General features: G+C 43.7%; 1 protein-coding gene across 1 annotated transcript in view; it reads left to right on the top strand.

Moving 5' to 3' along the window:
- LOC138453424 (CD109 antigen-like) overlaps positions 1-24254 on the top strand; it is a 349776-nt gene that overhangs the window by 253407 nt on the left and 72115 nt on the right. The window contains exon 26 of the mRNA XM_069606257.1: positions 13306-13477. Coding sequence (XP_069462358.1) covers positions 13306-13477 — 172 coding nt within the window. The remainder of the gene's footprint in view (positions 1-13305; positions 13478-24254) is intronic.

The following is a 24254-nucleotide window of genomic DNA, read 5'->3' as shown; positions in this document are numbered from 1 at the left end:
TTAGGTATATATACATACACAAATCGCTCATTTGGGATTTGTTCCTGTGTCACATTGTTACAGAGAGTGCGTGTATGTTTCCATATGTATGAAATCTAGAAGATTTCATTTATAGGTATGTTTTTGTTTTCCAGTACTTGTAGTAAGTACATTAGAAATTCTTGTGGATCTTTTTTGAGTTTATAGTGAATCTCACCATTCCAGCACAGTAGTCCAATTTTTGTCTTATTCCGTGAACACTATACGTGTTGTCTGGATTGTGTGTTGCGTTTCTATGAAGGACTAACATTTGCAAACACAATTGGTCCGTGCTGTGTAAGTAAATATTGTTAACAACTGGTGGCAATTGAAATAGAATATTCATTGCTACATTTGCATAGCAACTTACACCAGTTTCATTTGAAAATTTGAATGGACCAGCTAGTTATGTCTGTGAGTGATTTTTTCAGAGTTTCTGTTCCTTCTTTGAAGAAGTACCTGATTTACTTTCCCTAATAGGTTCTTTTTTGCTTGTGGTAATTGATGAAGTTTGAGCTTCTTTTGTTTTCTTTGAAGCATTTGTCCTCACATTCTGTTGCATTTCTGTTTTAATTAGTTTTCTTTTACCACGTTTTCCTTTTTCTGGAACAGGATATGATTTCAGATGGGGGGTGTACAGTGAACGCAGTCTATTGTATTCTAAAATGCAAGGAATATCAGCGTTCAGTTTACTTGCATCAAAGTTGATTAGAAATAGACCGTCAAGTGTACGTAAGCGTGATAGTGCTACGTAGCTCATGCCTTCTTTAAAGACTGTGTTTCCTATATCTATCAATGCTTTGTCTAGGGTAAGACCCTGGGATTAATGAATGGTGACTGCATATGCAAGAGTTAGAGAAAAATGTTCTCTACGTACATACATGTCTTTGAAGGGAAGGAATCGAGCAGTTGAGCGAATATTGTGAAAAGCCAACAACTGTACACAGTGCCCCATTAACTAGCCCTTGCTCCATGTCAAGGTTACGTTTAAGCATTACTCTACAATTTAAGGATAATTTTCATATTTTTTCCAACCCAACTGTATTGGAGATTGAATTTTCTAAGGTATTTAGTCTTGTTGTGGCTTGCTCACACATCGGTAGTGTTATACCATGTACGTCTAGTTTGTCACTGGAGCAAATTTCCATTATTGGTTGCATTTCTTTTTTTAACATTGTTTCATTGAATTTGAAACAGCTTGCAAGAGTTGGCATTAAGGCCATACAATTGACATTCAGTAGCACATGCGTTATCGCCATAAAGTGCATGAATGTGCCGGTTTTTCAATATTGCTTGTGCTTCTTGAGATAGTACACCAACTCTAATACTTTTTAAAATGTTGGCGTAAGTTATATCTGCAGATTGACGCATGTTTTCTGTTAATTCTCTGTATTGGAAATGTTGCCAAAGGTTGACATTTCCTATGCTGCCAACAGTTTTATGGCAGAGTTTGTGTCCTAAGGTTTTCAAAATAGGTTCACCTTTCACTGGTGTCAATTGTAGAAGATCTCCGAAAACGATAATGTGTTTCCCTGCAAAGAGTTCTTCGTAGTTTGTTTTAAGTACTTCTTGCAATCTGAGGTGAATCAAAGCCAACATTAGGTTGGAGACCATGCTCACGTCATCTATTAGTAGCATTTTCATTTGTTTTAATACTCTGCATAGTTCCATTGCAGATTATGCAGAAAGTTTGTAATAGTCTAATTTGTTTTGGTGTTCTACTGGAAGGAGTAGTAATCGGTGTAAAGTGACCCCGCCTATCTTGTAGGCAGCTAAACCTGTGGGGGCAGTTACAACAGCTGACAGTTTGCTGTTTGTCAATTGTTGAAGGAATTTGCTGATGATTTTGATTAAAAATGTTTTTCCTGACCCAGCCTCACCACTGACATACAGCAGTATAGGTTTGTAATTTTGGCAGGTACATTCTTTATTTTTGTGTTGTACACCATGTGCAATTTCTTTTGTTACTTCTTCAAAAATGGTGCGCTGATCTTTGTTACGTTTTGCTTGTAGTACAGTTTAGTCTTCTACATTTTCTTCATAGTGACATATGGTGTTTTCCACTTCTGTCATAGCTAATTCTGCCTCATTTACTCTTAGTGGCTATCCTAGTGGTTCTTGACTTCCTGTTACAGAAGGTTGACTACTGTCGGAAGGGTCCTTATCTAGTTGGGCCTGAAGTTCTTCTTCGTTTTGCTGTTCATTTTGCAGCACTGTTTTGTACTGGGTAAAGTTCACATCGTTGATAGTGCTTTCATTTGCTTTGAAAGCATCTTCATAGCAGCCATAGTTATCTAGTATCTCTTCCTATTTTCTCCATGGTTTAAAATGTTGTAGCAGGGATATGTAATATAGTTCTTTCTTTTGAGGAGTTTTTAATGACAATTTGACATGATTAATTAAGCTTCGTTTGGTAAATTTTACTAAGCTGCCTTCACAATCTGTCACTCTATATCTACCTTTGTTTTCATTGGGTTTTATATTATTTTTGTATGCAAAGTTTTGAGCTATGTGGTATGGACACATGATTTCCAAAGTGTTACTCCTGTTCGGATATTATGTGTCCGGTAAATAGCTTTTTAAAATGTCTCGGCTGTTGGGATAATTTCTGGCAATTGTTTCTATGTCTTCATATTATTTCAGAACTCTTTTTCTAGATTTAGCAGGACCAAGCCTTAGCCATACTATGTTTTCTGATTTTCCATACAAAGCAGTACCGGTTAAACGATCTACTGCATCATAGGCGCCACATTCTCCATGAGAGAGTATTTTTATGCCTAGGGTGTACAATTTCTGAGATAGTGTTTTGTCTGATGATAGGTCATTCCACAGGTCTTGATGCTCTGTTTTTTCTGCTTTTGTTAAGTAGGCTGTAACATATCGTGCAACTGCAGTGGAGGGCAATGATTGCATTGTAATCATTGATATATTTTGATTCTTCTGTTCTTTTTATGTAATACGTGTTCTTTGGTGATTTACCTTTAACTCTATGTCGAACTGAAGACATGAAGTTGTTCACTTCACCTGTTTTTGTAACTGGTCTAGGGAAACCAAAGCGGCATTTGGTCTAGTATTTCCCTTTGCTTTTGTATTTGCGACGACAATATTTGCCACATTTGTGTCTTTGAAATTGTAGAATCTGTCCATGAAGGTCACTATGTGTCCGTTGTGAAGGGATTTCACAAGTGACATATTTTTGGATAAACTGCAAAACAGTGCTTCCACAGAAAAAGAATATTCTAAATAACTACTCCGAGTCTACTCAATATACGAGACCCCTACCATTAGCACCTTGGTCCATGCCGGTAAAATACCGGCACCGCCTTGGAGGAAAGGGGAATTACCGCCCTATTCCAAGGTTGGTGGGGCGGTAATTCCCCCTTCCCCCATTGCTCTTCCCCATTCCCATTTTTGTCCCATAGGGCATAATGGGAATGGGGAAGGTGCTAATTACGGCACCGCAAATTGCGGTACCGTAATTAGCTCCCTGGTCCCTTTGCGGGTTGGTTTTTAACGCCTGCAAAAAGCAGGCGTTAAAGTCTCCAACCCGCAAAGGGATCTCGTAGTAAGGTGGCAAGAGTTAACGGTCACCGGTACTATTAACGGTGACCGTTAACCCTAACCCTAGTACACTAGATTTCTTACACTTGAATGATGTATTGATATTCTTTTGATATCATGGAAGGTGCTTTTGCAAATAGGTCCTGAAATGCAGGGTACTGAATGTCCTTGTAGTCCTGTGTATTTGCGCACTGGACAGATATCCATATTTTGCAGCACTTTCATTTTGATTTTGTCTTTACCTTTCACATACTGCATGCATGGGTTTGATGGGGACGCTGTTTGTGGTGGTGTGTGAATGTGCATTGGGCAGTTACAATGAGTTGGGAAGGCTATTTTTCTGTTTGTATATTACTACACTGTGCTTCCGATGAGAGTAGAAAGTGAGCTAGTGGTGAGGAGAAGCATTAATAGTAAACGTAATGGTATAAAATTAAAACAGCTATTTGTTTTGTAGTAGTAACATTGTAAGGCTTCTGTATGTTATTTGTGTTCCAAAAAAAACAGGGATTTCTGTGCCATTCTGCCTGTTATTCTTTGTTTAATAAATGGGGATTTGTGGGTAGAATGGTTCAGAAATCAATGTTTTGTTTTGGTGCACAAATTACATAAATAACCCACACAATCTCCTTGAGGAACAGTAAGAATATAAAGGTAGTACTGTACTTACTTTTATTTGCGGAATTACCAGGTTTCTTCGGATATGTTGTTTGCAGTGTAGATGCTGGTGATTTTCAGGAGGGTCGTCTTCACTGCAATTGTAAAAGGAAGAAATTAGTAACTTTGTGTGTTTAAAGCAGTGATGATAATGTACACGTTCATTTTGCATCTTTCGTCAGAGTATTCTCATTTGATATCTCAACAAAGTGCATGTGTGAATTTTATTTCACTATGTTCAGCCTTTATATGTTATTTGCAGTATGTTAGTTGAACCTGCTTCGCAAATGAGCACAATATTCAGGTCATGAAATCCCCTTGGTTTTTTTAAGCTTTGTTGTCTATAGCACAGAGAGGTTTGTAAGTGATAGGCCATTACAGTAGATGGGAACATTTTGACTACTTTCATATTATGAGTACGAATGCCAAAAATCGGGAGAACCTCAGAGGGAGATGTCACCACAGCAATCGGGAACGTAGTTTTTCTCATACGATCGCATTAGAAGTAGCATTAATTTAGGCGGTAGACAGTAAAAAATTGTGACATTTCCTAATGGAAAATCGAGTTTCGCGCCTAAATCGGGAGGGTTGGTACGCCTGTATAGGTTATGCGGGAGACAGTAAGAAGTATTGCGGTTTCTCAATGAAAAATCGGAAGTCTTGCACTTAAAGGGGGAGCGTTGGTATGTATGTATTGGTTATGTAGATTTAGTGGGATTAATTTGTTTAAATGAAATCATAAGGGTTGCACATGTTCTCTGAAAAAAATATGCATACCTGTACTTTGTACTCATGCATGTGCGTATGCATGGAGCTGTAAGTAGAAATCTGCAACACTTGCACAGTAATTTTTGAAGTAGGTGCTTTGCAATGACATGCGATTTGCATTCAGAGTGATCAACAGTACATTTGAAGTGTGGAACTCTGATGACGGAGTTAGATGTAGAGATCTTGAATATGATTAGTGGATGGTTGTGTGACTGCTTAGCTGTGTCCAATGAGGGAATGGAGTCGCGAGTGATGTGGAAAGGGTAGAAGGAGTGGCTAAGAGTTACGTGCCGCACGTAGACCGCGTGCATGGAAAGGGGACTGTAGGCATCAGCCAATCAGATGTTCACATTGTTCATTTGTGTCGAAAGATGGGGTGTAGTGAAGATGGCAGAGGTGGAGACAGTCAGGGTGCTCGGAGATATTTTTGTCCATGGTTTGCAGCACTATTCCGAAAGTAGGCATGTGGCACACAATTTCAATGTTAGAGGAGTGTAGGTGGTGTGGAGCGTTGCGACTGATTGCAATGTTGCGGCAATTCTCCAAGGTTGCAGAGATATGCATAGGATGACTAGTCCCCATGTAGTAGTTTTGCACTGCAGTGCTTGCCATTTGGGCTACGTGACTTCACCTCCTTTGTTGGAAGATTTGGGACAGTTGGTGACAGTTGGTGCAAGCAGTCATTAATATCTTTCCAACTGCAAAAGTAATTTTTTCTGGCATACTCCCTCGAGGTAAATGGGACAACAGTTCTGTTTTCTGTTCTGATCAAAGCATTGGGAGGTGTACCATCAATCGCGGCATGCGTGCTTTCATGTTACGCGCTGGTATGTTTTTCTGCAACCACGAGAACATTGTTTCCAGTAATGCGGCTTATTTTGAAGCAGATGGTGTTTCGTTATCTTTTTTGGGAAATGCCACGTTCTTCTGCAATAAAAGGCTTGCTTTGGAGAAGGTTCTGTAATGATTGTAGGAGTAAAGTAAGAAGAAAAAAAATAAAAAAAACACAAAATAACAGGTGTCCATCAGGAATCTGACCAAAAAACAAAAAGAAAACAGCTCTTTTCAGAGCCCACCTTAACAGGGAAAAGGGGAATGGTATTTAAATGTACAGTCGTCACGCTCAGATCCTCTACGTGTTAGTGGACATGGCGGTACTCTGCATGCAGCGCATATTATCTAAAGGGTTTCTGGGGTGGAGACGCCTGCAAATGACAATGTGGGAAGCTAGGGATTGGTCAGTAAAGTTCAGTGGGTGTGTTCCGAACGGAGAGATTTAGTCAGAACGTCTTTTTCCTGACAGGAGACCAGACAGCTATGGCTCTGTGTGCTCGAAAACAGATTATCTGGATTTTGCGAGACCCGTGGATACATTGATTGAAGGTGCATGCAGAAAGTTGCGGTATATCTACAGATCTTGGATTTTCTAATGTGGAAGTGCACTGGCATGGAGTGCATGGAATGAAGTAGCTGGACTTGATACCTCTCTGTGCTACTTTACAGACAGAGCATCATCCTGATATAATTATCATTCATTGTGGAGGAAACATTTTAGGACATGTCTCTGGAATGTATTTGCAATTGCAATGAAGGAAGGACTTGCAAAGGTCATGGACATGTTTCCAAATTGCCAAGTAGTTTTTTCCCGTATTGCACAAAGACAAACGTGGCTGCATTCTTCTGCATTTGGTCCACAAATGGAGAAGGCGAGGCGCAATGTCAATAAGGCTGTTTGTGCCTTTATAAGAGATGTTGGCATGTCCTCATTCCACAATGAAAACATTTGGTTTCGCAGCACTTTCATTTTTCGCAGAGATGGAGTCCATCTCACATATGCTGGCAATCAGATTTTTCTTTGAAATGTTCAAAATGCATTGCAACCTTTTTTGGATTCATAGTAACCTATTTGGCAATCTGTTTTTTTACAAATCCAGAGTTTTTGAAACACACAAATCACCACCAAAAGGCTCTTTTCAGAGCCACCACTTACTCTCAGTGAAAATGGCATTTGTTGTGCTCCGCTTGCATCCTCCATTTTTGTGCATCTTACGACTGTCCATGGACTTTTTGAAAAATGCACAGTGGCCTCCCGCGGCCACTTGATAGTTCCATTGTTAAACTGAGAAAGGCAGCTCTGAAAAGAGCCTTTTTTGTAATTTCTGTTGTTTTCCATTTTTTTATTTTTTAACACACGACACACTAGGAGAGGAGGGTGAGGGAGGGTAAGGAAGGCAGACCAACCACGGGGATAAGAAAGAGCAGGTGGAGAGAGAAAGATGTAGGGTACACTTTACTTAGGTAGGGAGCAGTTCTTCTGATGCTCCGTGACCGTAGTCTCAAAAGCACTTCGAAGAGTCTCCCCCCTGCAGAGTACTGCGTCGCATTACATACACAATATTGTGACCCTCGCAAGGTCAGGGTCAAGAGCATTGTGAATGGCCTGTGAGGCAGCTGGAGGAATGCGCTCTCCCACAGGAGTTTCTCTTGTGGTGAGAGGATCGGACGCAGAGGATGCTGCGGAGGAACTCAACCTACTACGTTCTTCACATGGTACCACCTTGCGAATGTCCGCACTGTGGAACGAAGTTAGGTGTCGCTTCATGGTTGTTGTACCAAAGCTGTACGCACCAGGTCTCCCGCGACTCAGCACCAAATGGCACTGGTTACACCTGACCTGGTTTGCATGTGCTTTTGGTACGTTGCCACAAACGGTAAACAACCGCCACACCCACTACTCCCAGCGAGTGCTTGTAGTGTGGAGTTCCTCCACCTCATTCTCTTCTTCCTCTTCTTCCTCCCTCTCTACATCCTCATACCTATTTCCCTCTGCAGCCCCTTGGGGAGGTTGTGGCGGTGGAGGGTTTGGGGGTGGTGCTGAGGCTAACGAAGCAACAGCAGCCATGGATGCCATCAGGATTGGTCGGCTTATCTTCGCTACAGCAGTAAAGGCAGTACAACTCAATCTGCTATAGCCAGAAGTATAATGAAGATGAGCTTGGGGGGTGTGGCTTTTTATAGGGGCGAGGGGTGCGTCTAAGACTATATCGATCACTCAAAAGCGTTTCAAAAATTCTAAACAATACTTTGAAAGGTAGGGCCATTGTATGGGACATGTGAAATGGTGATTTTATACTGTAAAATAATTTCACATGTCTATATAAATTCTTTTGAAATGTTGCGGAAGTACACAAACTGCGCAAATTAGGCCCCATGCTCAGCGTGGATGCGGTCACATGATGACGTCGTGCACACATCCGCGAAGGAAATGGGTGCCCGCTGGACACCACATGCAGCGTAACGGACATGCACATGCGCGCGGCTTTTCTACGGACAGTGTTCGGGTCCTGAAACTAATTAAAAGTGCGACACAAGTGAGACGGACAGTTATGGACAGGTGCAATGTTCGCAGTACTTATGGGTGTGATACACATGTGCGTAGATGTTCTGCTGACTGTACGACCAGGTACAGTGTCCTTAGGACACCTCCATTTTGTTTGACTACCAACATGCCGGCCACTGCGCCTGTTCTACGGACAGTTCCGTCTTGGCTGCGGACGTTACGGACAGATATATTGTCCTTAGGACACTCCCATTTTGTTCATTTACAAACATCCTGAACACCTGGTTGGTTCTAGGACCATGTTTTATCTTGGTTGTGACCAGTACGGAGAGGTATAATGTCCTTAGGAGGCCCCCATTATGTTAATTTACGGACAACGTGGACACCTGGTGCGTTCTAAGATTAGTTCCATCTTGGTTCCAAATGGTACGAGTAGGGATATTGCCCTTAGAACATCCATATTATATTGATTACGGCCAGCCCGAACAGGGGCGCTGTCCGTGTACATTTTAACTCTTTTTAAAAAAATGTTTTTTTATCCAAATCATTCCACTACAACTAAGATATAAAACAATGTTCAATACACACACATACATCAATCAAGAGAAATAGAGGGGGAAGCAGATACTGAAACGAATATAGGGGAATTAGGGTTTAACACGGGCTGGTTGTGAGGGGATGATGGGATGGATGTTTCGTCAAAACGTTTGTTCTTCTTGAGGGTTTGGGGATGGTTCACTAGGAAATGGAGAAGGGGGACAGGTACAGGTGGGGCAGGGATATTTTATTATCCCTCTCACATATTCCTCCACAAATTGCCTTAATCTGTTAAAATTCTCATTTAGTATGTCCATTTTATCTTCTATACGTTTCAGGCTGTCTTGCTCTGTGTCCTTTGGTGGACTTTCTTCTTTTTTTAACTGGTCTGTTAAAAATAAATATATATATATGTTAAATGCCCATAAAATACTGAGTATTAATTTGCTTATGCAGAGAAGGTGTACCATTATTATAGCTATCTTCCGACATTTCCTCATTCGGAAAATTCTCCTCCAGCCACTCCAATGTACTGCACATTTCTGGGTCAAAACAACAGAAATACATTATTTATTCTGCACCTTATACAAAAAAGTACACACACATATAAGAAAAATTAAGTTCACTTATTATTTTCTTGTAATTTGTCTTCGTTGTGCTGTGTGCGTCTACTGTCGCTCCTGGCTGCACAGTTTCTGTGAGGTAATTACGTTGGAGGCATATCTTTTTTTCTTATGGTATAATCCATTTTATTCTACATGGTAATTCAATGAATGGGTGATGTTTGAGACGTGTAGGTTCGAATGGTTACTTATTACTACTTATAATGTGTTTATGTGCTCCTTTTTAAACTTGTGCATTTTACATATGGCATAATAGAACAATTTCAGATACCCCCTGACTGTTTGGGTAGTGTTGATCTCGTCTGCGCCCGTCCGCAAACAGGCGCTCCGTCCGGGCCTTTCAAATATCATTAGCAAGGGGGTTCTGTATGTTCTATGTTACATGTGTATAAAGTAAGGGAATTATAGTACATAACTCCCAAATTCACATCATGAAAGTGTATATTCAGTAAAAAAAACTTTGTTAACGGGATGTTATGATTAAGTTGCCCCACTAAAAAAGTATGAAATTCAGTAAAAAAAACTTTGTTAAAGGGACATTTTGGTTAAGTTGCCCTACTAAAAACCCATACAATTCACACAAAAAAACTTTGTTAACGGGATGTTATGGTTAAGTTGCGCTACTAAAAACCTGTCAAATTCACAAAAAAAACCTTTACAAACGTGACATTATGGTTCGGAGTAAAACCCCTGAAATTCGCCAGTTATGGTAGGCTTAGCAACCATAACTGCCCGCACCACTCTACACTGCTAACACTCACACCAAGGACATCAAATATGACAAAGCACAACCAAACAGTTCCTAGGAGCTGTAGTAGACTCAGAAGAGGGGTTGGTCTTTCCATCAGAGGAAAGAGTCCAAAACATGTTTACTGCAAATACCTCATTATCAAGCCGGCCGCCAGATAAGCGTACGTAAAGCTATGCATTTGCTAGGCATGATGGCATCTTGTATTTACCTGGTACTAAACGCACGCCTGCGCATGCGTCCCATGCAGGAGTGGTTGGTAAAACAGTGGTCTCAGGAAAGCGGTCAATGGGATGATCGAGTGGTCGTTTCACCAACACAAGTACAATACCTGGTGGACAAGAGAAAATCTGTTGAAGGGGGGAAACCCTTCCACGATCCGGAAGTGCAAGCGATTGTCACAACAGATGCCTCACTCACTGGGTGGGGGGCTCAATACCTTCATCACACAGCACAAGGTCTGTGGACTCATGCTGCGGTGCAGAACCACATCAATCTGCTGGAACTACTGGTAGTGTTCAAGGCCCTTCAGGCATTCGAGATACAAATAGCAAACCAGTCAGTGCAAGTCCTGACCAACAGCACTACGGCAATGTTTTACATCAACAAACAGGGGGTACACATTCTCCAAATCCGCCAAGGCTAGCGCAACAAATTTAGAAATGGGCGCTCAGACGGAAAATATTCCTATCGTCACAGCATGTTCCAGGGGAACTCAACTCTCTGGCAGACTCACTGAGCAGAGATCCCCTACCAGAGGAACACGAATGGCAACGAGACACAGGGGTCATAGAGCACCTCTTCTCTCAATGGGGTTTCTCCACAATGGACTTGTTCGCTACAAGTGAAAACAGTCAAGGTTCCCCCAGCCAGGCTCCAAGGGGAACACCCTATGGATGAACTGGTCAGGAAAATGTGCTTATGCTTTTCCCTCGACTCCTCTCATGAACAAGGTGATGAACAAGATCTAGAAGGAGCAAGTGACCCTCATCCTGTCTTGCCCACAACCTTGGTATCCATAGCTGTGCAAACTGGCAATGTGCGATTCCCATCAAGCTCCCGTACCTGACCAATCTGCTCACTCAGCAAGGGGGATTAACAGTGCACCCTCAACCTCACTCATTGAACTTGGCAGCATGGCTCCTGAAGTCATAGAGTTCGGACATCTTAATCTACCACAGAGGTGTATGGATGTCCTGAAGGAAGCACGAAAGCCTAACACTAGACACTGTTATTTCGACAAGTGGAGGAGATTTGTAATTTGGTGCCAGTCTAAACAAATGAACCCCATAGAATGTACCCCTTGCCACATTCTAAATTACATGCTCTACTTTCTTGACTCAGAGTTAGTATTCAACTCTTTGAATGTCCACCTGACAGCTTTGTAGGCCTTTACACCTCCCACAATAAGGTTTCATGTTGGAAGGTGCCGGTCATCAAGGCATTCATGGAGGGGGTAAAGAGACTTCACCCTCCGATTTCAAATCTGCCACCAGAATGGGATCTCAATGTAGTACTCACTAAGCTCATGGGACCCCCTTTCAAGCCGATGCAAAAGTTAAGTCTTAAACATTTGACTTACAAGACTGCCTTCTTAGTGGCTATTACTTCCATAAGAAGAGTTAGTGAATTACAAGCATTGTCCGTGCAGGATCCTTCCTTTGTCATACACAAAGATAAACTGGTTTTACGTACTCACGTACTCATCCTAGGTTCTCTCCTAAATTCATCTCTAAATTTCATATGAGCCAGTCCATTGAGCTTCCGGCTTTCTTCCAGAACCCAAGAGGCTCAGTTGAGGTAAAACTCCATACACTAGATGTAAGGAGGGCGGTCCTTTACTATGCAAACAAGACCAGACCGCTAAGGAAAACAGACCAACTGTTTGTCTCTGTAGCTCCATGCAGTGAAGGGGATCGCATTCCAAGAATGCCATCTCCAGATGCATAGTCAGGTGCATACAACTGTGCTATTCCCTGTGAGACAAAAAACTGCCTTTTACACCAAGAGCTCACTCCACAAGGAGCACGCGAGCTACTCTGGCACTTATTGCAAATGTCCCCCCAGACAGCATTTGCAGAGCAGCTACTTGGAGCTCAGTACACACTTTCACTCAGCACTACTTCATTGACACACATTCCAAGACAGATACACAGGTGGGCAAGCGTTTCTACGACATCTGTTCGCCCATGAACCTTCTCACAACCCACCACCTTCTCATAACAGTGCTCGCTAATCTATGCACAGCATGTGATCTAAGCAGATTCCAAGCCTCAGAATGGATACATTACTCACCGCAATCCTATTTCTGATGCTTGTATCTGCTTAGATTCACGTGCACCAACCTTTCTTCCCCTCGGAGAGATGGCGCATGGATGCTTATGAGCTTGTCTGATGAATATCTGCTTGGATACATCTGTACTCACAATACACTTCATGCTACCTCATGTCAGAAAAATAACAATCTGAGGGATCTCGACGCGTGAAGGACCATGGGTACAGTGGACGTCACACTAGGGATAGTATTACTGGCACGCCCTGTTGAAGTCCCTTTTCGAATTTAAAAAAAACAACAACTGTAAATGCAGCTTCCACTCGATGTCGGCTTATGCACAGCATGTGAATATAAGCAGATACAAGCATCAGAAATACAAATACGATTACGGTGAGTAATTATATATATATATATACATATATACATACATATATACTCAAACAAATTAGGCTACTTTGTACAGCCACAGAGATCAACATATTACTATGCTGTACAAAGTTGCCTAATTTATTTGAATGTTTATTTAAGTTGCACATGTTGTTCATGTGTTTTCCTATTGCATGTGTGTGTATACACACAAATCCAGAGGGTTTTCTGATTGATATGTGTCCTAAAAATGGACGAAAGGTAAATATTAAAGTCATTGCATATCAGACTGGCATTTCCTAGCTTAAACATATATGCCACATACCTAAATATAAGGACTCATTAAATTGATGATATTGGATTTACTGTACTTTGCACTTTTTGGAAATATATATGTATATTCCCTCTTTAGGTCACCTACGGAAACGAAGCTGCAAAAGCTATTCAATTTCTTGAGAGTAAGTTCCAGGAAGGAATTTCCAGTAACTACACCCTGGCCGTTGTTACATATGCCTTGTCGCTGGCCAATAGCACCAAGGCAGGCTTAGCCCTGGACCAGCTGAATGGAAGAGCCGAGAGAACTGGTAAGGATGCATATTCCTTGACTAAAACTATGAACATCTATTTGGTAACAATTTCCATTTCAGAAGGTTTGCTTGTGTAATGCTGTGTACTTTAACATAAGTCAAATTATGATATCTGACACTAGAGACCTCTATAAGAGATACTTGCGGTTAGTACCCGCCGGGGGTGTGACTTTGTCCTTCCAGCCAATGGGGAGGCTTTGAGCGTGGGCATTACCATACAGTAATACCGCTACTCTGAGCCTCCTCAGGGCTGGAGGCTGTCATGTCCCCCACTGGGGAACAAGGTACAGCCCCCCCTGCATTCCCCAACCTCATTTGCCACAGACTTTACTCCCTCCCCTTCCTGCCCCACTTACCTTCTCCTTTCTGGTCCTTTTCAGGAGCAGACGTGCCAGGGACACTTCTGTCCCTGGCGTGTCAGCTCCTGATCTGTGACACGCCACCATGGAAAGGGAGAAGGGACTTTGTGTAGGCCCTTGTCCCGTTCCATGGAGGCCATTTTTGTTGTATACTTTTTTAAAATCTTTTTAATGGCCGCCATGGAAATGGAGAAGGGACTACACTCTTTGTTTACTTTATTTTACTGTTTGAAATTTTAAATGGCCACCATGAAAAGGGAGAGCAGACTTTTTTCCCCGTTCCATTGTGGCCTTTTTTTCCAGTTAAACCTAATAAGCACACTATTAGTACCCCGGTTTAACGGGCCAGCGTACTAATAGCATTAAGCCCCATTGCCGGGGAAGGGCATCATTACCGTGTCATGTAATGCCCGGGGCATTACCTAATGTGGTAATGCCCCTCCAGCTCCCCAGCTTATTAATTAACATAGAATTCTCATTTGTTGCAAAACCTCAAAATTTGCTTGTTTCAGGTGTACTATAAACATTACTTCAGTTGCATTAAAAGATTCGTAATCAGTCTAAATGTTTCTACTTTAAATTTAATGTATTTAATATCCCTTTTGTTAAATCAGTAACAAAGCCTCCTATACAGTTTCAATTTAGACCTTAGGTGTAAATCTATGATTTTGCTCTGATTGTGTCTGAAGGTACTGTACAATTCTGGCTGTCCAACTGAACCTTTTGAATGTCCACTCAAGGACACAGAGTATCGAGATAATAAAAGGTTTTTGAGTGTTCCCCAGGAACTAAGGGCAGGGTGGTTTGGAAGAAAGAATTACAGATGACTCCCCTTAGCCCACACAATTAGGACATCATATGTCATATATTGGGGGGCAGTAAGGTATAGTTGAGGTTAGGATGAATTCTCTATGGCATTTCAGAAAATGACTTTTCTCAATAACCTTTGAACGCTTGCAGGAACAAATTTGAAAATATTCCACAGTCCAGCCGCCTGTGTATGCACAATTTAATAATTGTACATTCAATGTCGAGATATGAGAGGGCCTTCCTCTCGACCACAATTGCACTAATTAAAAGAAACAAAGCACAATTATGGGGGGCGCAATATGAACAATCGGTCACAGGCGTTAACATCTGTATGGCAATGGACCAACGAGTGTATAACGCCAGAGGATGTCCAGGGAAAGCCCGGAAAGTATGGCAGAAATGGGACGATGCACAATTAAAAGTTGTTAACTGTATGTTGCATATCCATAAAACTGATGTGATACTGTTATGTAATATATGGTCACAATTGAGAATACTAACTTTGGATCCATATCACGGCTGTTAGTTATCATATTTTGGCTCTTTCAGAGCCTAAAGTTGTGGTTATGTGTATGTAATGTCTAAATAAAACCAATAAAATGTGTTATTAAAAAAAAAATGTCCTTTAACAGCTTCATAGTTTAAAGAATGTTTACTTTGATTGCATTTTGAGCAGCTTTTAACATGGGATTTTCACATAGGGGAAAACACATTTTTCAGCCCAAATATCTCACAATTGGCAGCTTTGATTTTGCCAATTTTTGGCAGGTGTGTTGATTCCAACTTCAATTTGTGCAATTTTGAGTAATTTATGATTTAAGTATGCATAGATAACACATGAGCAATAACAAAACACAAAAAACAAAAAATAAACTACACAAAAAGTTTGAATCCTTTGTATATATTGCGATTGATATAAACTTCATTGTATATACCTGATTCTATGAGCATTGCCAATGATCCCATTATAATGTTATTAACATTTGATTTGTAACTTTGATTTTATTTCATTGGGATTCATACTAACTTTTTTAAAAACAACGTTTTGTAAATCCCTGCATAACATGTTTTTGATGGTTTATTTAATTGAATTGGGCGTTTTGCCCTTTCAAAGTGTGTTTTTGGTTTTCTCACTAAGTTTTAGTTAACTCATATTGACAGTGAACTTTTTCACTGAAAAATTAAATAGCAAAGTTCAGAACACAAACCAACCATATGCACAGCAACCACACCACCCATCTGCACAGAAGCTATGACTACACACAACAGACATGTCCACCCCAGTGCATACACATTACAACATACACTAAAACAAGAAAAATGTACTTCCAGGAACAATACCTATATATGACGCATGCTCAATGGCGAGCAAAGTGCAAACTAAACACCAAGCATATATAACATATGCACTACGTACTTACCCCTGCCACATAAACGTTACAACATACACTGAAGACATACGCTCAAGCTAGGAAATACATAATTCAAGCAAAAATATTCAGCCAATATTGCAATGACCACACACAACATATGCAGTCATCCCCAGTGCGTACACATTACAACATAGAGTCAAGCAAGGAAAAACTTGATTCAAGCATTCATTCAAGCAACAATATGCAGCCAACATTATCATGACCACACACAACATACGCACTTACCCCCATTGCATACCCATTACAAATGTACACCCAAGAAAGGAAATACATAATTGAAGCAACACTATGCAGCCAATATTATCACGACCACACACAACATTCTCCCTTTCACTCCACTCTCACTTATATGGTGCCTCTCCGGCATGGCTCCTGCTTTTTTCTGTCCTTGCTTTTTGTTTGCTACTTCAGCATGGACCTCTAGAGATTATTCTCCTACTCCCAATCATCCACCATACAGAGTAGGTGATCCTCTGAGCACAGGTCAGCATTCTTGCATTGCTAATTGACTTCTCTCTACTTCCATTTGAGCGCCAATCCAGTTCTTCAATTCCACTCAATACTGATTGATATGCATGCACTGAATAGCAGCATACTCTTGCAGATACACAACCAGGGTTGGTGTGCATACTCACTGCCTTTTAGGGGATTGTATCTATAATCATTGACAGGCCCCTGCATCAACTGTGCAGCTCTGACTCCTCTACTTGTCCTTTCCTCTTATGGCTGAGCAGTGGTGGGCTGACTCCCTGCTCAACTTCCACTCTCATTGAAATTACATTTTTTCAAATGCAGCGGTTCCACAGCGTAAGTCGTCTAACTACGTGAAGGGAAAACAGACTCCCCTACTATTGTTCTTCCCTCCTATTCACCAAACATTACTTATGTCAAATCTATGCCACATTTTTTCAGTTGCATGCGTCAGGGCTGTCAAAAGGTCAAGGAGTTCTCCCATAGTAAAATAAACCAACCAAATACCTTTCTTTCCTCCCTGCCTTCGTTAGATTTCTACATCATGATAAGGACAAACTAAACTTTAAAAATGTTGAAAAATGTCTGTGTTGGCACTCTCACACTGCAAAACTTATTGCACCTTGCTTGGTGCCTCTCAGAATATTTTGAGGGTGATCCCGAAAGTCACTTCTGTCCTGTCCTAGTAAATCTATTCTATCTGAAGTATGCATCTGGATTGGGACACCCCCAAAAGTCACTAATAGTTTTAAATGTGTCGGCGCTGGTGTAGTTGTATAAGAGTACTTTAGGCCTAATCAGATGAGTAAGAAGGTAGAGTCGACAAAGTTCTTTGTTTAACATTCATTTGTTTATTTTTTCGTTGTCCATCATCTTTTTAAATTTGGTGTTTATTTCGTTCAACTGTCCTCAGTACAGTTGGTTCTCAGGATATATTGACACTATTTACATTACATTACAAGAAATACTTGATGTTATCCACAGATTTCTAAAGCACTTTTAGAAAAATACCGACAAATACCACACCATCCATAAAGCACTGGAACAGGGTGATTTGGCATGAAACATGTTTTGATTCGTGCATCTTATTTATATTGCCAGAAGCAATCAATAGTTCAAATAAAGCACATTACTTTTCGGAAAAGTGTCTATGTTCTGAACTGAATGCTTCAAAGATTACTCAACATGATTCTGTCAATCAAAGAGGAATAAAAAAAACAGAATGATGATTTCAGAGGGGTTTGTCCCAGACACATGCTATATTTATATATCCATTTAAATTGTTGCCCAACATGGATGCCTGATTTTATTTGGTGGTGTAAGGCTATCTACTGACTAGCCACAACTTCCTTCATTTATGCATTTGTCAATTTATAAAGTGCCTTAGGCACGTAGGCAAACCGGCGTTCATACAAACAAGTCACATAGGGCCTCATTACACGTTGTGCGGTAAAAACCGCAAATTAGCGGCATGGCACTATTAACGTATCCGCCCTCGCAAGAGGGCGCTAATAGCGCACGAACACGAGTACGCGGACACGAGCATAGCGCCATGCCGTTAATGACCCTACCGCCATGCCGGTAAAAGTCCCATAAAAGTCCCTTACCGGCTTCCACGATAGTGCAGATAGCACCTCCGCCCTCGCGCTACATGCAAATAGTGCGGTGACCGTTAAATTGCGGAACCGGAAATAGCGTCATCGCACAGGAACGGGAAAGAGCATGGCAGCCATCTTTAAAAACACAATCCATTGTCATCCTCTGCCCCCAGGACCTGTTTCGAGTTGTGAGCAGTGCAAAATCATCTGGGACACCTGCATCATGCCCAAGGCACTAAAAAAACCTCCGACAGGCAGCACAAGGAGAAATATACGCCAGAGGAACTGAACATGCTAACACAGACCCTGGCTGAGAATGCCGAGGTAGTGTTTGCTAATGACATGCGCCAGCCAACCTTATTGAAAAAAAAAGCCATCTGGGAGGAGGTAGCTGTCAAAGTCAGTGCTGTGGGCACCAGCATGCGCACTGTGCGCGAATGCAGGAAGAGGTGGGATGACCTCAGACTGCGGGTGAGGGGCATCCTGGCTGAAAACCATCGCATTGCCAGTGCCGGTGGAGATGGTTCACCTATCCGAATGAAGGAATGGGAGGAGACATGTTCCAACCTGATTGCGGTTGAATCCATTGAAGGAGTGGTCAGCATGGAGTTCGGCGTGGGTACCACTTCAGATGGAGGTGAGTGTACACATGACAGGATGCGATGTGAATGTACTGTCCCCCCCATATGTGAGCACAGACTCCTCTCATGCATGGACACACATCCAGACATGCATCCATCCCTCACCATGTCAGTGTCAGACCCAAACACACACACATGCACACATCACCAGAGACAAGTTCCAAACACAACCATGCATGGATGAGGCACTGAACTGGCACATCACCTGCATCCACAACTACTAAGTCCCAATGGCCACAACTGCATCATTTATGTAATCTGCATTAAGTATATTGAAACACAACCAATGTCATCCCCCTTCCCGTCCCTGACAGGCTCACATACAGATGGTGAGGATGCCACTGATGCATCCCAGGCACCAGCTACGTGCAAGAGGCCAAGGGCACAGGAGCCGGAGGACACCCCAACAACATCCAGGGGCAAGGGGGGGAAGGCCACACCTGACGAGCAGAAAACATCGCCACAGTGCCACTGCCAGGGCAGTAGTAGCTGCACCAGAAACTGCAGCCCCACCACCGGTGGAGAACCCACTTGCACCAATGCCAGCCACCGAGGGCCCACCATCAGCTGCGGCTAGCTCCGCTGGTGAGGCAGCCGCCACTGCCCCCCTATCCGATCCGGAGGACACCCTAGTGGAGCCTATGGTGATGCACACCCCAAGCCCCCCTAGCACCTCAGAGCCAGCCCCAACCCAGACCCCTGGGTCTGATGTGACTGTTGAGGACAACTACCCAGCAATTATGTTCCCCATGTTAGCTTCACCTGCTGCAGTGGGTGCATCAGAGGGCACAGCATCCAGTGCACGGTCACCCAGCACTGCCCCCCAACTGACCACCATCCTGGAGCGACAACATGAGCTGACTGTGCTGGTTGGCCAGCATGTCGAGGAGGCTGCCCGACTCAGGGAGAACATTGTGGAGACGGTGAGGCACTCCACTGAGAGAATGGATGCAAACACCGACAGGCTATGCAACGAGATAGCGATGCTCAGGGAGGTCCCTGTTCGCATGGCCGACACCATGGACCGCCACTTTTCACAGCCAGCCCAGTCTGCCCCATCATCATCTTCGGGGTCGAGACAGACACCACCAGGCGCATGACTGACCGTCCCCAAGATGCTGCCAAAGACAATGGCAAATAGGGTGCCAATGGAGAATCCTCTGTGTGCATTGGCCAGGGCAAACATGCCAGACACATGAGGGACTGTTGGTGGGGCGTGGGGGGTAGGGTGTTATGGGTCTGTTGTGGGGCGTGGGGAGGTAGGGTGTTATGGGTCTGTTGTGGGGGGTGGGGGGTAGGGTGTTATGGGTCTGTTGTGGGGGGTGGGGGGTAGGGTGTTATGGGTCTGTTGTGGGGGGTGGGGGGTAGGGTGGTGGGATGTTTTGTTACTTGCACTTCTACACCTTTCTGTTTCTCAATACACTGGTTTATGATCAAAACACCATTGCGTGCTCCCAAACATACACCAGTGCATTGATACCCATATCCATGTGACAGTACGTAAACATGTTCTTCAAAATATTTGGTTGATCAGATGCTGTCTCACAGCACGTCCCTCCTGCCCATCCCCTCTTGCAAGACCTGCATCCCCTTCACCTCCGTCCTCATCACCATCATCATCCTCATCAGGTGCTTCCATTTCAACCTCAGGGGGCAGTGGCACATTCCGTCTGATACACATATTGTGCAGCATGACACATACCGTGGTGATCTTGCCCACCTTCTCATGTCCATACAGGAGAGCACCGCCAGACCTGCTAATGCACCTGAACCGTGACTTCAAAAGGCCAAAAGTCTGCTCGATCACGATGCGGGTACGGGTATGTGCACAATTGTATTCCTCCTCGTGCCTGTTCTGTGGGTTCCGTACAGGTGTGAGGAGCCAGGTCTTCAGGGGATAGCCCGCATCACCTGTGTGGGGGAAAGAACGGGTCCTGTTACTGTTCACCTCAAGAGCGGCCTGTTCATGTCACACAAATTGATATTGCATTGTGATTCAAGTACACAATTGACAGCATACATGCAGATGGTCTGGGTGACAGCAACGTATAAGGGGGAGGTTGACCCTGCAAGTAGACATGCCACATTGATGCCTCAAACAGTAATTGACATGTCCTGGGTGATGCGAGGTCTTCGGTGTCCCTGGGCCCAGGAAGATATGTTTCCACGCTGCTGGTGTACTGCCATTCCAACATTGATGTTGCCATGCAGAGAGGCATCTCTTCAGTGGTGGAATAGGTGCGTGGGGAAATGCTATGGCTAGTGGTGATCCCTTTGCATGCATTATAGGGCACATTGCATTATTGATGTTGTGCTGGACTAATTCAGGATGCAATCTTGATGGCCTGTGTGGAATTTTTGTATTTTGTGGCGTGGAATGTTGTGCAATTTGTATGTGGATGGATGTTTAATGTTACTAGACCTGGAATTTCATCTGTGTTGTGTAGCCTATACTTGCATGTCGGTTCATCTTAAGTACGTTGCCGCCTTCCGAATGGACATTGCCGTACATCTGTATGTGCATTTTGCCCACATACGACAGGCTACACCCAGTTGGAGTACGTATCCCCCCCTTCACACCCAGTTGGAGTACGTATCTCTCTCCCCCCCCTTCACACCCAGTTGGAGTACGTATCTCTCCACCCCCCAGTCACATTGCCATGTACTTGCCCTGCTACTCACCAAGTAGCCACGAACGTTGTCCGGTGTGTTGCTCCATGTAGCGTGGGATAGTTGAATTCCGCAGGACCATGGAATCATGGGTTGATCCGGGAAATCGTGCACAGCAATGTGTGATTATCTTGTTGGCGTCACATACCATTTAGACATTGATAGAGTGGAATTGCTTCCTGTTTCGGTAGACTACTTCATTGTGATGTGGGACCACCAATTCCACATGGGTACAGTCGATGGCCCTGATGCAACTTGGGATGCCTGCCAGTGAATAGAAGCCAACTTTTGTGTTTGCAATCTCCTGGGCAGTCTGTGGCATGGATATGTGTTCAGGTGCATGCTTCAGGAGGGGATTGAGTACCTGGTTCAGCATGCGGGAGAATACTGGTTGTGAGATGCCATGTATCTGTCCCACTGTATGCTGGTAGGTGCCTGTGGCCAGGAAGTGCAGCACACTCACCACCTTCAGTAGCGGGGGGGATGGCAGTTCTGATGTATATGAGGCTCACAATGTCGTTGTGGATCATGTCCACGATGCTGGTGATGGTAGCCCTGTCCAGGCGGTACAGGGTGTGTATCTGCTCAGGGGTTAGGTTAAATGGACTTGCTCTGATCCTGGGGATTGGTGGGTGCCTCTGTGGTATGATTGGGTGCCGTGGTGGTGCTTTCTGTGCCTGTCTTGCCCTCCTCCTCCTCCTCCTGCGTCTCCTTTGTGCTGCCTGTTATTGCAGCTGCACTGCAATGAGGTCCTCCAGGCCATGTAATGCTGCCAATATTGGAACCATCTTGGTGCGGGAAGGGGTGTGGGAAGGGGTGTGGTGTGCTCCTTTTGAGCTGCCACAGTCTCCATTGCCTCCACCTGTGCTGATTTTCTCCACCTGTGGCAGGTGGGAACACTGCTCAGTTTTCTTAACGGGTGGTTCGCGATGGCGGTATTAGCGCCATGGCGGTAAGGGGTTTTAGGTGCTTTACCATGCCGCTATTAGCATGGCCGCTTGACTCGTGATAGTGTGCTATTGGCGGCATGGCGCTATTTACGGGATGGTGTGTCGCGCGCACGCGGACTGGCCGCTTTTAGTGGCAGCCTACTTAGCGGTGTCGCTAATAGCGGTGAGCCGGGTCGTGATCCGCATGGGGATTTAACGTTACCGGTATTCCATTACCGGTAACATTAAATCCCTACCGCCTACCGTGTAATGAGGCCCATAATGTTAGGGAGAATTCTCAGAAATGTGCTAATTCCCTTCTACCTTAGAGACCCCCAGCTCTTTTGCTGGACTTTAGGACTTGTAATTTCTAACCTGGAGAGAGTGGGACCTTTTTCCCACTCTCTTGTATAGTTTTCTGTGATTTGGGCTCTGTGTTTCTTTTGACTTTGTAGGCAGACAAACTCCATAGGCATCATCTTTGCATTGTCACACACAGCACCTTCAGTTCAATGGCACAGGGTGTCTCTTGGATTTCCCCAAGGTTTAAATACCTTCTCTTGGTGTAACTACTGTTTCCAAGAGCAGTGAAGTGAAACTTTACTTACATTTTGTAAATTTCTAGACCGGCTTACCATGGGGTGCAGGAGGGGTTACTTAGCATCCCCTTTGTCTAGTTTCTCATGTAACATTTTTATATTACCCTTTCTACAATTAATGGCTGGTGGCAGTGGTTTACGTTTTACTACCATTGTGTGTTTTTACTGTGAGCTGCGTTCGCGCAGCTGCATTAAGACACCCATGGGTGCCTATTTTGGCAAAATAGACCTGGTCTTCTTTTTTCGCCATTTCTTGTTGGAAAGGTCTTTCTCGAGATTTACTCTGTGCGCCAAACCAGGTTTGGTCCCTTTGCTCATTTTGCCTTTGGCGGGGTTCACGAGTGAAGCCCGCCTCTGGCTCCAGTATGTCTGGCAGGGGCAGGAAGTGAGGGAGGTGCCCAAAACTCCCTGTGCTTAATCCCCTTGGTTTCAGGAATGCACCCAAAGGTGATTGGCCAGCTGGCTGTCCTTGGAGGACCACCATCCTGCTGTGTGATTGAGAGCTAGGCTAGAATGAATGATAAAACCCTGCATAAAAGGCGAGGCTTTTTATCTTGGAAGGCCACTGAACGAAGGAATCCGAAGAACTTGGAACTCCTGGACCATTGGTTTGCCCAGTGAAGCCCTGCTGCTGTGCTGAAGCTCCAAATTCATTTCGACTAGAGAAGCCCTGCAAGGACGACTTCTCCCCTTGAGTTGGTGGGACCAATCAACCCCAAACTTGTTTGGACATCCTCTCTGAGCTGGCTGTACTTCTGCTGCTGCTGCTAGAACCGAAGTGCCAGGGAGAAGAATACCAAACTGAGTGGATCGATTTTAAGTCACACCTGAGCGCCAGGAAGATCCTCCGGATTTCCCTAAAGCAGGACACTGACCAAGACTGAACCAACTCAACAGAGTGCTGGACCCCAGATGTGAGGAAAATCTGAAGTGGTATTCGAGAACCTCAGTGTTGCTATTTGCTGTAGACACGAGGAGCTGAAACCGGGAAGTGCTGCTGAATTGAAGTTTGCCCATTGCTGCCGCTGACCTTCCCATTGCAGTGCAGGAGTCCCAGACGTCCTCCCTCTTGTCCCCACGACTGATGCCCAGCAACACCAGGATATGCAGAGCTCTACAGGAACAGAAGCCAGCTGGAACCATTTCTTCTAACCAAAGGTACTGTAAAGTGAAGAGGACTTACCTCTTGTGGTGTAGCCTTACTTGTTCTCAGTTGAGACTTGTCTTGGTTGCCCTTGCAGAGTTGCTTACAGCTTTGCCCCTA

This window comes from Ambystoma mexicanum, chromosome 4p (genome assembly GCF_040938575.1).
Source record: "Ambystoma mexicanum isolate Mex_15411 chromosome 4p, UKY_AmexF1_1, whole genome shotgun sequence".
Classification (NCBI taxonomy): domain Eukaryota; kingdom Metazoa; phylum Chordata; class Amphibia; order Caudata; family Ambystomatidae; genus Ambystoma; species Ambystoma mexicanum.
This window is presented reverse-complemented; position numbering and strand designations above follow the sequence as displayed.